Below are 12,718 nucleotides of genomic sequence, written 5' to 3'. Positions count from 1 at the left end.
CCCAACGCCATGTAGAAATATATCGCCTGGCAACCAGGGCTTCCGATCCCAACGCCATGTAGAAATACATCGCCTGGCAACCAGGGCATCCGATCCCGACGCCATGTAGGAATACATCGCCTGGCAACCAGGGCATCCGATCCCGACGCCATGTAGAAATACATCGCCTGGCAACCAGGGCATCCGATCCCGACGCCATGTAGGAATACATCGCCTGGCAACCAGAGCATCCGATCCCGAGATGGACGGACAGACTGGTAGATACGGAGAAAATAATAATTAGTCAGTGTTTACTAAATGGTTGATGCTCTCTCTCTCTCTCTCTCTCTCTCTGTCTCTCTCTCTCCCTCTCTCTCTCTCTCTCTCTCTCTCTCTCTCTCTCTCTCTGTCTCTCTCTCTCTCTCTCTCTCTCTCTCTCTCTCTCTCTCTCTCTCTCTCTCTCTCTCTCTCTCTCTCTCTCTCTCTCTCTCTCTCTCTCTCTCTCTCTCTCTCTCTCTCTCTCTCTCTCTCTCTCTCTCTCTCTCTCTCTCTCTCTCTCTCTCTCTCTCTCTCTCTCTCTCTCTCTCTCTCTCTCTCTCTCTCTCTCTCTCTCTCTCTCTCTCTCTCTCTCTCTCTCTCTCTCTCTCTCTCTCTCTCTCTCTCTCTGTCTCTCTCTGTCTCTCTCTCTCTCTCTCTCTCTCTCTCTCTGTCTCTCTCTCTCTCTCTCTCTCTCTCTCTCTCTCTCTCTCTCTCTCTCTCTCTCTCTCTCTCTCTCTCTCTCTCTCTCTCTCTCTCTCTCTCTGTCTCTCTCTCTCTCTCTCTCTCTCTCTCTGTCTCTCTCTGTCTCTCTCTGTCTCTCTCTCTCTCTCTCTCTCTCTCTCTCTCTCTCTCTCTCTCTCTCTCTCTGTCTCTCTCTCTGTCTCTCTCTCTCTCTCTCTCTCTCTCTGTCTCTGTCTCTGTCTCTCTCTGTCTGTCTCTCTCTCTCTGTCTCTGTCTCTGTGTGTCTCTCTCTGTCTCTCTCTCTCTCTGTCTCTCTCTCTCTCTCTCTCTCTCTCTCTCTCTCTCTCTGTCTCTCTCTCTCTCTCTCTCTCTGTCTCTGTCTCTGTCTCTGTCTCTGTCTGTCTCTCTCTGTCTCTGTCTCTGTCTCTCTCTCTCTCTCTCTCTCTCTCTCTCTCTCTCTCTCTCTCTCCTCTCTCTCTCTCTCTCTCTCTCTCTCTCTCTCTCTCTCTCTCTCTCTCTCTCCTCTCCCTCTCTCTCTCTCTCTCTCTCTCCCTACAGAACAACATTCTGCGTTGTGTCTGACAGTCTGTTTCGATGTGATTCCGTGAGGGACTGTCTGCCTGACCTGAACCGGAGCGTTGTTCTGCCATGCTGCAGCAGAGGTAAGAGGGAACTTTAAGGAATTACCATAATGTTGGAACACCCGCAACCTTTTTTGATCCCGTGAGAGAACAGGAGATTGGAAAGAGATTGGAAAGAGAGACACCAGAGAAAGTCACATTTAGTTTTTGTGCTGAGTAGACAGAAAGTCACATTTCGTTTTTGTGCTGAGTAGACAGAAAGTCACATTTCGTTTTTGTGCTGAGTAGACAGAAAGTCAAAAAGTTAAAACTGCTCTGTCAAGAGAAGTGAGGGTTCTTGGTAGCTTGCCTGAGGTTCTGAATTGATAATGTTATGATAATGTTATAAGTATGATCATGTATGATAATGTACGGCAATGACAATGTTATGGTACTGTTATTGTAATGTTATGATAATGGTATAATAATGATAATGTCACAATAACAATAATGGTAAGATACTAGTAATGGTATGATAATGTTACGATAATGACAATGGTAAGATAATAGTAATGTTATGATAATGTTACGATAGTGATAATGTTACGACAATGTTACGATAACGACAATGACAAGACAACAGTAATGTTATGATAATGTTACGATAGTGATAATGTTATGATAATGGTATGATAATGCTATGATAATGTTCACCTTATTTCAGAGCATGTGTTGGCCTGTAAACAATGCTCTTTCTACACCAACACACTGTCTCTGTCCAACGCTTTCACACTTTATCTGTTCGTTATATCAGGCCTACAGTGGGTGACTACAGTTTTCTTCAAATGTTAATTTTTTTGTACAGCTCCAAGCTCAGACAATTCATAGGATTTAAAGTCTACAAGCTCAGACAATATACAGTATCAGTCAAAAGTTGACACACCGACTCAGTACCAGTCTATACATACAGTACCGGTCTATACATCTAGACATACAGTACCAGTCTATACATCTAGACATACAGTACCAGTCTATACATCTAGACATACAGTACCAGTCTATACATCTAGACATACAGTACCAGTCTATACATCTAGACATACAGGACCAGTCTATACATCTAGACATACAGTACCAGTCTATACATCTAGACATACAGTACCAGTCTATACATCTAGACATACAGTACCAGTCTATACATACAGTACCAGTCTATACATCTAGACATACAGTACCAGTCTATACATACAGTACCAGTCTATACATCTAGACGTACAGTACCAGTCTATACATCTAGACATACAGGACCAGACCAAAGTTCAGATTTCCACCGGTCTAATGTCCATTGCTCGTGTTTCTTGGCCCAAGCAAGTCTCTTCTTATTATTGGTGTCCTTTAGTAGTGGTTTCTCTGCAGAAATTCAACCATGAAGGCCTGATTCACACAGTCTCCTCTGAACAGTTGATGTTGAGATGTGTCTGTTACTTGAACTCTGTGAAGCATTTATTTGGGCTGCAATTTCTGAGGCTGGTAACTCTAATTAACTTATCCTCTGCAGCAGAGGTAACTCTGGGTCTTCCTGTCCAATCTGAGGCTGGTAACTCTAATGAACTTCTCCTCTGCAGCAGAGGTAACTCTGGGTGTTCCTTTCCTGTGGCAGTCCTCATGAGAGCCAGTTTCATCATAGCACTTGATGGTTTTTGCGACTGCACTTGAAGAAACTTTTAAAGTTCTTGAAATGTTCCGTATTGACTGACCTTCATGTCTTAAACCTCTTGGTGTCCCGATCCCTTTAGCGGGATCATTTTCGTCAACATCCGCTAATTAATTCAAATTAAATTACAAAAAATATATTTCATTTTCATGAAATTACAAGTGCAAAGAGCAAAACACAGCTTAGCTTGTTGTTAATCCACCTGGCGTGTCAGATTTCAAAAAAGCTTTACAGCGAAAGCAAACCAAGCGTTTGTGTTTGGGCATCTCTCTCAGCAGACAAAACATTACAAACATACATTTTCTTACTTATTTATCCCAATATCAACGTTATAAATGTTTGTGTTTTTTTTCAGCTGCTTCTCTCTCCTCTGCTCAGGCCCCCCATGTGCCAACCTGCACCATAGATGTTGCTGATTCTGGGGGGAGAGTGAGGAGTACCTCCCCTGCACTCTCCACTTCCACCTTACTCCACACCGAGACATGGTTTAGCCCAACCTGTCCAGCAGTCAAGATGATGGCCTCTGTGGTTGCCAACGGAAACAGGAAGAAGTCACTGTCCCTGAAAGGGGTGGACCCAGAAACCTGCATGATCGTCTTCAGAAACCACTGGGCACAGGTAGATACACACCTGCCTGTCTATACCTGTCTGTCTACCTGTCAACCTGCTTGTACACTCTTGTCTGTCTGTACTGTATCTGTCTACCTGCTTGTACATGCCTGCCTGCCTGCCTGCCTGCCTGCCTGCCTGCCTGCCTGCCTTGATACCAGAGGATGTGGTTTGGCCCTGATACCAGAGGATGTGGTTTGGCCCTGATACCAGAGGATGTGGTTTGGCCCTGATACCAGAGGATGTGGTTTGGCCCTGATACCAGAGGATGTGGTTTGGCCCTGATACCAGAGGATGTGGTTTGGCCCTGATACCAGAGGATGTGGTTTGGCCTCGGTCCTCAGAGGATGTGGTTTGGCCTCGGTCCTCAGAGGATGTGGTTTGGCCCTGATACCAGAGGATGTGGTTTGGCCCTGATACCAGAGGATGTGGTTTGACCCTGATACCAGAGGATGTGGTTTGGCCCTGATACCAGAGGATGTGGTTTGGCCCTGATACCAGAGGATGTGGTTTGGCCCTGATACCAGAGGATGTGGTTTGGCCTCGGTCCTCAGAGGATGTGGTTTGGCCCTGATACCAGAGGATGTGGTTTGGCCTCGGTCCTCAGAGGATGTGGTTTGGCCCTGATACCAGAGGATGTGGTTTGGCCCTGATACCAGAGGATGTGGTTTGGCCCTGATACCAGAGGATGTGGTTTGGCCCTGATACCAGAGGATGTGGTTTGGCCCTGATACCAGAGGATGTGGTTTGACCCTGATACCAGAGGATGTGGTTTGGCCCTGATACCAGAGGATGTGGTTTGACCCTGATACCAGAGGATGTGGTTTGGCCCTGATACCAGAGGATGTGGTTTGACCCTGATACCAGAGGATGTGGTTTTACCAGAGAAAGTGGTTTGACCCTGATACCAGAGGATGTGGTTTGGCCCTGATACCAGAGGATGTGGTTTGACCCTGATACCAGAGGATGTGGTTTGGCCCTGATACCAGAGGATGTGGTTTGGCCCTGATACCAGAGGATGTGGTTTGGCCCTGATACCCCTGATACCAGAGGATGTGGTTTGGCCCTGATACCAGAGGATGTGGTTTGGCCCTGATACCAGAGGATGTGGTTTGGTCCTGATACCAGAGGATGTGGTTTGGTCCTGATACCAGAGGATGTGGTTTGGCCCTGATACCAGAGGATGTGGTTTGGCCCTGATACCAGAGGATGTGGTTTGGCCCTGATACCAGAGGATGTGGTTTGACCCTGATACCAGAGGATGTGGTTTGGCCCTGATACCAGAGGATGTGGTTTGGCCCTGATACCAGAGGATGTGGTTTGGCCCTGATACCAGAGGATGTGGTTTGGTCCTGATACCAGAGGATGTGGTTTGGCCCTGATACCAGAGGATGTGGTTTGGCCCTGATACCAGAGGATGTGGTTTGGCCCTGATACCAGAGGATGTGGTTTGGCCCTGATACCAGAGGATGTGGTTTGGCCCTGATACCAGAGGATGTGGTTTGGCCCTGATACCAGAGGATGTGGTTTGGCCCTGATACCAGAGGATGTGGTTTGGCCCTGATACCAGAGGATGTGGTTTGACCCTGATACCAGAGGATGTGGTTTGGCCCTGATACCAGAGGATGTGGTTTGGCCCTGATACCAGAGGATGTGGTTTGGCCCTGATACCAGAGGATGTGGTTTGGCCCTGATACCAGAGGATGTGGTTTGGCCCTGATACCAGAGGAGGATACCAGAGGATGTGGTTTGGCCCTGATACCAGAGGATGTGGTTTGGCCCTGATACCAGAGGATGTGGTTTGGCCCTGATACCAGAGGATGTGGTTTGGCCCTGATACCAGAGGATGTGGTTTGATACCAGAGGATGTGGTTTGGCCCTGATACCAGAGGATGTGGTTTGGCCCTGATACCAGAGGATGTGGTTTGGCCCTGATACCCCTGATACCAGAGGATGTGGTTTGGCCCTGATACCAGAGGATGTGGTTTGGCCCTGATACCAGAGGATGTGGTTTGGCCCTGATACCAGAGGATGTGGTTTGGCCCTGATACCAGAGGATGTGGTTTGGCCCTGATACCAGAGGACCAGAGGATGTGGTTTGGATACCAGAGGATGTGGTTTGGCCCTGATACCAGAGGATGTGGTTTGGCCCTGATACCAGAGGATGTGGTTTGGCCCTGATACCAGAGGATGTGGTTTGACCCTGATACCAGAGGATGTGGTTTGACCCTGATACCAGAGGATGTGGTTTGGCCCTGATACCAGAGGATGTGGTTTGGCCCTGATACCAGAGGATGTGGTTTGGCCCTGATACCAGAGGATGTGGTTTGGCCCTGATACCAGAGGATGTGGTTTGGCCCTGATACCAGAGGATGTGGTTTGAGATACCAGAGGATGTGGTTTGGCCCTGATACCAGAGGATGGTTTGGTTTGGGCCCTGATACCAGAGGATGTGGTTTGGCCCTGATACCAGAGGATGTGGTTTGGCCCTGATACCAGAGGATGTGGTTTGGCCCTGATACCAGAGGATGTGGTTTGGCCCTGATACCAGAGGATGTGGTTTGACCCTGATACCAGAGGATGGTTTGGGATACCAGAGGATTGGTTTGACCCTGATACCAGAGGATGTGGTTTGGCCCTGATACCCCTGATACCAGAGGATGTGGTTTGGCCCTGATACCAGAGGATGTGGTTTGGCCCTGATACCAGAGGATGTGGTTTGCCCTGATACCAGAGGATGTGGTTTGGCCCTGATACCAGAGGATGTGGTTTGGCCCTGATACCAGAGGATGTGGTTTGGCCCTGATACCAGAGGATGTGGTTTGGCCCTGATACCAGAGGATGTGGTTTGGCCCTGATACCAGAGGATGTGGTTTGGCCCTGATACCAGAGGATGTGGTTTGGCCCTGATACCAGAGGATGTGGTTTGGGCCCTGATACCAGAGGATGTGGTTTGGCCCTGATACCAGAGGATGTGGTTTGGCCCTGATACCAGAGGATGTGGTTTGGCCCTGATACCAGAGGATGGTTTGGCCCTTTGGCCCTGATACCAGAGGATGTGGTTTGGCCCTGATACCAGAGGATGTGGTTTGGCCCTGATACCAGAGGATGTGGTTTGGTCCTGATACCAGAGGATGTGGTTTGGCCCTGATACCAGAGGATGGTTTGGTACCAGAGGATGTGGTTTGGCCCTGATACCAGAGGATGTGGTTTGGCCCTGAGAGGATGTGGTTTGGCCCTGATACCAGAGGATGTGGTTTGGCCCTGATACCAGAGGATGTGGTTTGGCCCTGATACCAGAGGATGTGGTTTGGCCCTGATACCAGAGGATGTGGTTTGGCCCTGATACCAGAGGATGTGGTTTGGCCCTGATACCAGAGGATGTGGTTTGGCCCTGATACCAGAGGATGTGGTTTGGCCCTGATACCAGAGGATGTGGTTTGGCCCTGATACCAGAGGATGTGGTTTGGCCCTGATACCAGAGGATGTGGTTTGGCCCTGATACCAGAGGATGTGGTTTGGTCCTGATACCAGAGGATGTGGTTTGGCCCTGATACCAGAGGATGTGGTTTGGCCCTGATACCAGAGGATGTGGTTTGGCCCTGATACCCCTGATACCAGAGGATGTGGTTTGGCCCTGATACCAGAGGATGTGGTTTGGCCCTGATACCAGAGGATGTGGTTTGGCCCTGATACCAGAGGATGTGGTTTGGCCCAGAGGATGTGGTTTGCCCTGATACCAGAGGATGTGGTTTGGCCCTGATACCAGAGGATGTGGTTTGGCCCTGATACCAGAGGATGTGGTTTGGCCCTGATACCAGAGGATGTGGGCCCTGATACCAGAGGATGTGGTTTGGCCCTGATACCAGAGGATGTGGTTTGGCCCTGATACCAGAGGATGTGGTTTGGCCCTGATACCAGAGGATGTGGTTTGGCCCTGATACCAGAGGATGTGGTTTGGTCCTGATACCAGAGGATGTGGTTTGGCCCTGATACCAGAGGATGTGGTTTGGCCCTGATACCAGAGGATGTGGTTTGGCCCTGATACCAGAGGATGTGGTTGGATACCAGAGGATGTGGTTTGGCCCTGATACCAGAGGATGTGGTTTGGCCCTGATACCAGAGGATGTGGTTTGGCCCTGATACCAGAGGATGTGGTTTGGCCCTGATACCAGAGGATGTGGTTTGGCCCTGATACCAGAGGATGTGGTTTGGCCCTGATACCAGAGGATGTGGTTTGGCCCTGATACCAGAGGATGTGGTTTGGGCCCTACCAGAGGATGTGGTTTACCAGAGGATGTGGTTTGGCCCTGATACCAGAGGATGTGGTTTGGCCCTGATACCAGAGGATGTGGTTTGGCCCTGATACCAGAGGATGTGGTTTGGTCCTGATACCAGAGGATGTGGTTTGGGATACCAGAGGATGTGGTTTGGATACCAGAGGATGTGGTTTGGCCCTGATACCAGAGGAGGATACCAGAGGATGTGGTTTGGCCCTGATACCAGAGGATGTGGTTTGGCCCTGATACCAGAGGATGTGGTTTGGCCCTGATACCAGAGGACGTGGTTTGGCCCTGATACCAGAGGATGTGGTTTGGCCCTGATACCAGAGGATGTGGTTTGGCCCTGATACCAGAGGACGTGGTTTGGCCCTGATACCAGAGGACGTGGTTTGGCCCTGATACCAGAGGATGTGGTTTGGCCCTGATACCAGAGGATGTGGTTTGGCCCTGATACCAGAGGATGTGGTTTGGCCCTGTGGTTTGGCCCTGATACCAGAGGATGTGGTTTGGATACCAGAGGATGTGGTTTGATATACCAGAGGATGTGGTTTGGCCCTGATACCAGAGGATGTGGTTTGGCCCTGATACCAGAGGATGTGGTTTGGCCCTGATACCAGAGGATGTGGTTTGGCCCTGATACCAGAGGATGTGGTTTGGCCCTGATACCAGAGGATGTGGTTTGGCCCTGATACCAGCCCAGAGGACCAGAGGATGTGGTTTGGCCCTGATACCAGAGGACGTGGTTTGGCCCTGATACCAGAGGATGTGGTTTGGCCCCAGAGGATGTGGTTTACCAGAGGATGTGGTTTTGGCCCTGATACCAGAGGACGTGGTTTGGCCCTGATACCAGAGGATGTGGTTTGGCCTCGGTCCTCAGAGGATGTGGTTTGGCCTCAGTCCACAGAGGATGTGGTTTGGCCTCGGTCCTCAGAGGATGTGGTTTGGCCTCGGTCCTCAGAGGATGTGGTTTGGCCTCGGTCCTCAGAGGATGTGGTTTGGCCTCAGTCCACAGAGGATGTGGTTTGAGAAGGGAAAACAAGTTGCACAAGGCTTGTAAAGATAAAAGAGTGGTAGCTCCTCTCTCTTCTTCTTAACATTCCCGTAACTCTGGAAGATAACTTGTAACAAACGAAGAAGAAGTCACATGGAAGTCACCCCAGGCAGTAGGTTCAGGCAGGCCTGTTTCCCTCCCCAGCAGAGGCAGCATGCCTGTTTCCCTCCCCAGCAGAGGCAGCATGCCTGTTTCCCTCCCCAGCAGAGGCAGCATGCCTGTTTCCCTCCCCAGCAGAGGCAGCATGCCTGTTTCCCTCCCCAGCAGAGGCAGCATGTCTGTTTCCCTCCCCAGCAGAGGCAGCATGCCTGTTTCCCTCCCCAGCAGATGCAGCATGCCTGTTTCCCTCCCCAGCAGAGGCAGCATGTCTGTTTCCCTCCCCAGGAGAGGCAGCATGCCTGTTTCCCTCCCCAGCAGAGGCAGCATGTCTGTTTCCCTCCCCAGCTGAGGCAGCATGTCTGTTTCCCTCTCCAGCAGAGGCAGCATGCCTGTTTCCCTCCCCAGCAGAGGCAGCATGCCTGTTTCCCTCCCCAGCAGAGGCAGCATGTCTGTTTCCCTCCCCAGCAGAGGCAGCATGCCTGTTTCCCTCCCCAGCAGAGGCAGCATGCCTGTTTCCCTCCCCAGCAGAGGCAGCATGCCTGTTTCCCTCCCCAGCAGAGGCAGCATGCCTGTTTCCCTCCCCAGCAGAGGCAGCATGCCTGTTTCCCTCCCCTGTCCGTCCGTGTGTCTCAGAAACTGACCAGCAGCAGAAATCTATATGTATGTTTAGAAAACACATTTGAATTGAATTGTGGGGGAAATCACCAGTCATGTGTATTCAACCTAATAAACAACCTAATATTCAACTGTAATAAACAAGCTAATATTCAACTGTAATAAACAACCTTATTCCTCTACCTCTCTCTCTCCCTCCCTTCTCCTCCCTCTCTCTCTCTCCCTCCCTTCTCCTCCCCTCTCTCTCTCTCTCTCCCTCCCTTCCCCTCCCCCCTCTCTCTCTCTCTCTCTCCCTCCCTTCTCCTCCCTACCTCTCTCTCTCCCTCTCTTCTTCCTCCTCCATCCTCTCTCTCTCCACCCTTCTCCTCCCCTACCTCTCTCTCTCTCACCCTTCCCTCCCTACCTCCTCCTTCTCCCTCCCCCTCTCTCTCCCTCCCTCCCTCTCTCTCTCCTTCTCCTCCCCTACCTCTCTCTCTCTCTCTCCCCCTTCTCCTCCCCTACCTCTCTCTCTCTCCCTCCTCCTTCTCCTCCCTACCTCTCTCTCTCTCCCCCCTTCTCCTCCCTACCTCTCTCTCTCTCTCTCTCTCTCTCTCCCTTCTCCTCCCCTACCCTCTCTCTCTCCCTCCCTTCTCCTCCCCTACCTCTCTCTCTCTCTCTCCCTTCTCCTCCCCTACCCCTCTCTCTCTCTCCCTCCCTCCCTCCCCTACATCTCTCTCTCTGTCTCTCTCTCCTCTCTCTCCTTCTCCTCCCCTTCTCTCCCTACCTCTCTCTCTCTCCCTCCCTTCTCCTCCCCTACCTCTCTCTCTCTCCCTTCTCCTCCTCTCTCTCTCTCTCTCTCTCTCTTCTCCTCCCCTCTCTCTCTCTCTCCCTTCTCCTCTCTCTCTCTCTCTCCCTCTCTCTCCCATCTCCTCCCCCCTCCCCTCTCTCTCTCTCTCCTTCTCCTCCCCTACCTCTCTCTGTCTCTCTCCCTTCTCCTCTCCCTCTCCTCCCCCTCTCTCTCTCCCTTCTCCTCCCTACCTCTCTCTCTCTCTCCTTCTCCTCCCCTACCTCTCTCTCTCTCCCTTCCCCTCCTCCCTACCTCTCTCTCTCTCCCTTCCCCTCCCCTACTCTCCTCTCCCTTCCCCTCCCCTACCTCTCTCCCTTCCCCTCCCTACCTCTCTCTCTCTCTCCCTTCCCCCTCCCCTACCTCTCTCCCTTCTCCTCTCTCTCTCTCTCTCTCTCCTTCTCCTCCCCCTACCCCTCTCTCTCTCCCTCCCCTCCCCTCCCCTACCTCTCTCTCTCTCCTTCCCCTCCCCTACCCCTCTCTCTCCCTCCCCTCCCCTACCTCTCTCTCTCTCTCCTCTCCCTTCCCTCCCCTCTCTCTCTCCCTTCCCCTCCCCTACCCATCTCTCTCTCTCTCTCTCTCCCCCTACCTCTCTCTCTCTCTCCCCTCCCCTACCCTCTCTCCTCTCTCCCTTCTCCTCCCCTCTCTCTCCTTCCCCTTCCCCTACCCTCTCTCTCTCCTTCCCCTTCCCTACCCTCTCTCTCTCTCCCTTCCTTCCCCTACCTCTCTCTCTCCTTCTCCTCCCCTACCCCTCTCTCTCTCCTTCCCCTTCCCTACCCCTCTCTCTCTCTCCTTCCTCCCCTACCTCTCTCTCCCTTCTCCTCCTACCCCTCTCTCCCTCCTTCCCCTCTCCCTACCTCTCTCTCCTTCCCCTCCCTCCCTCTCTCTCTCTCTCTCTCCTTTCCCCTCCCCTTCCCCCTCTCTCTCTCTCTCCCTTCCCCCCTCTCTCCTTCCCTCCCCTACCCCTCTCTCTCTCTCCCTTCCTCCTCCTTCCCCCCTACCTCTCTCTCCTTCCCTCCCCTACCCCTCTCTCCCCTCCCTCCCTCTCTCTCTCTCCCTTCCCTCCCCTACCCATCTCTCTCTCTCTCTCTCCCTTCCCCTACCCTCTCTCTCTCTCTCCTCCCCCTACCCCTCTCTCTCTCTCCCTTCTCCTCCCCTCTCTCTCCCTTCCCCTCCCCTACCTCTCTCTCTCTCCTTCCCCTTCCCTACCTCTCTCTCTCTCCCTTCCCCCTACCTCCCCTCCTCTCTCTCTCCCCCTCTCTTCTCCCTCCTCCCTCCCCTCCCCTCTCTCTCTCCTTCCCTCCCCTACCCCTCTCTCTCTCTCCCTTTCTACCCCCTCCCCTTCCCCTCTCTCTCTCTCTCCTTCCCCCCCTCTCTCCTTCCCTCTCCCTACCCCCTCTCTCCTCTCCCCCTCTCTCCCCTCCCTACCTCTCTCCTCCTCTCTCCTCTCTCTCCCCTCTCTCCTCCTCTCTCCCCCCTCTCCTCCCTCCCCTCTCTCTCCTCCTCTCTCCTCTCTCTCCTACCCCTCTCTCCCTCTCCCCCTCTCTCCTCCTCTCTCCCCCCTCCCCCCCTCTCTCCCCCTCCCCCCTCCCTCCCCCTCTCTCCTCCCTCCCCTCCTCTCTCCTCCCCTCCTCCTCCCCTCCCTCTCTCCTCCTCTCTCCTCCCTCCCCTCTCTCCCTCCCCCTCTCTCCCCCTCTCTCCTCCTCTCTCCCTCTCCCCTCCTCCCCTCTCTCCTCCCTCCCCCCCTCTCTCTCCTCCTCTCTCTCCTCCTCCCCCTCTCCCCCTCTCTCCCCCTCTCTCCTCCTCTCTCCTCCTCTCTCTCCTCCTCTCTCCCCCTCTCTCCCCATCCCTCCCCCCCTCTCTCCTCCCTCCCCCCTCTCCTCCCTCCCCCTCTCTCCTCCTCTCTCCTCTCTTCCCCTCCCCCTCTCTCCCCCCTCAGGTGGTGAAGATCTTGGAGAAACATGATCCTGTCCATAGCCGGTCCGGTGTCTACCTTCGTCTCGGTCCAGTCCCCGGTGACGAGGCCAGCGCGGTACAGAACTACGTAGAACACATGCTGTTCCTGTTGATGGAGGAGGAAAGTTCACTTTTTATAGATCTGTCATTCTCATTGAAAGCCACATCCGATAAGCAGTAGATCCATTCTATGTGAGATATTTCTATGCTCCCCCTCCATGCTACCAACATGGCAGTCATACTGTAGATACTGATGTACACGGATAAATAGACAATAGAACATTTCAGTTGAAATACAAAGTGAACAAC

At 52.4% G+C, this 12,718-nt stretch overlaps 1 protein-coding gene across 1 annotated transcript; it reads left to right on the top strand.

The window, feature by feature from the left end:
- Nucleotides 1-1,258: 1,258 nt before the first annotated feature.
- On the top strand, nt 1,259-12,590 carry LOC118392613 (FHF complex subunit HOOK interacting protein 1A-like). Its single transcript, XM_052460716.1, has 3 exons — nt 1,259-1,361; nt 3,329-3,591; nt 12,393-12,590. Exons 2-3 carry the CDS (start codon nt 3,487-3,489, stop codon nt 12,588-12,590), a joined length of 303 nt encoding a protein of 100 aa, XP_052316676.1. The 5' UTR covers nt 1,259-1,361; nt 3,329-3,486.
- Nucleotides 12,591-12,718: the final 128 nt, after the last annotated feature.

The sequence above is a fragment of the Oncorhynchus keta genome, chromosome 13, assembly GCF_023373465.1.
Source record: "Oncorhynchus keta strain PuntledgeMale-10-30-2019 chromosome 13, Oket_V2, whole genome shotgun sequence".
NCBI classification, from domain to species: domain Eukaryota; kingdom Metazoa; phylum Chordata; class Actinopteri; order Salmoniformes; family Salmonidae; genus Oncorhynchus; species Oncorhynchus keta.
The sequence above is the reverse complement of the archived record's forward strand: the minus strand, read 5'-3'. Positions and strand labels throughout refer to the sequence as shown.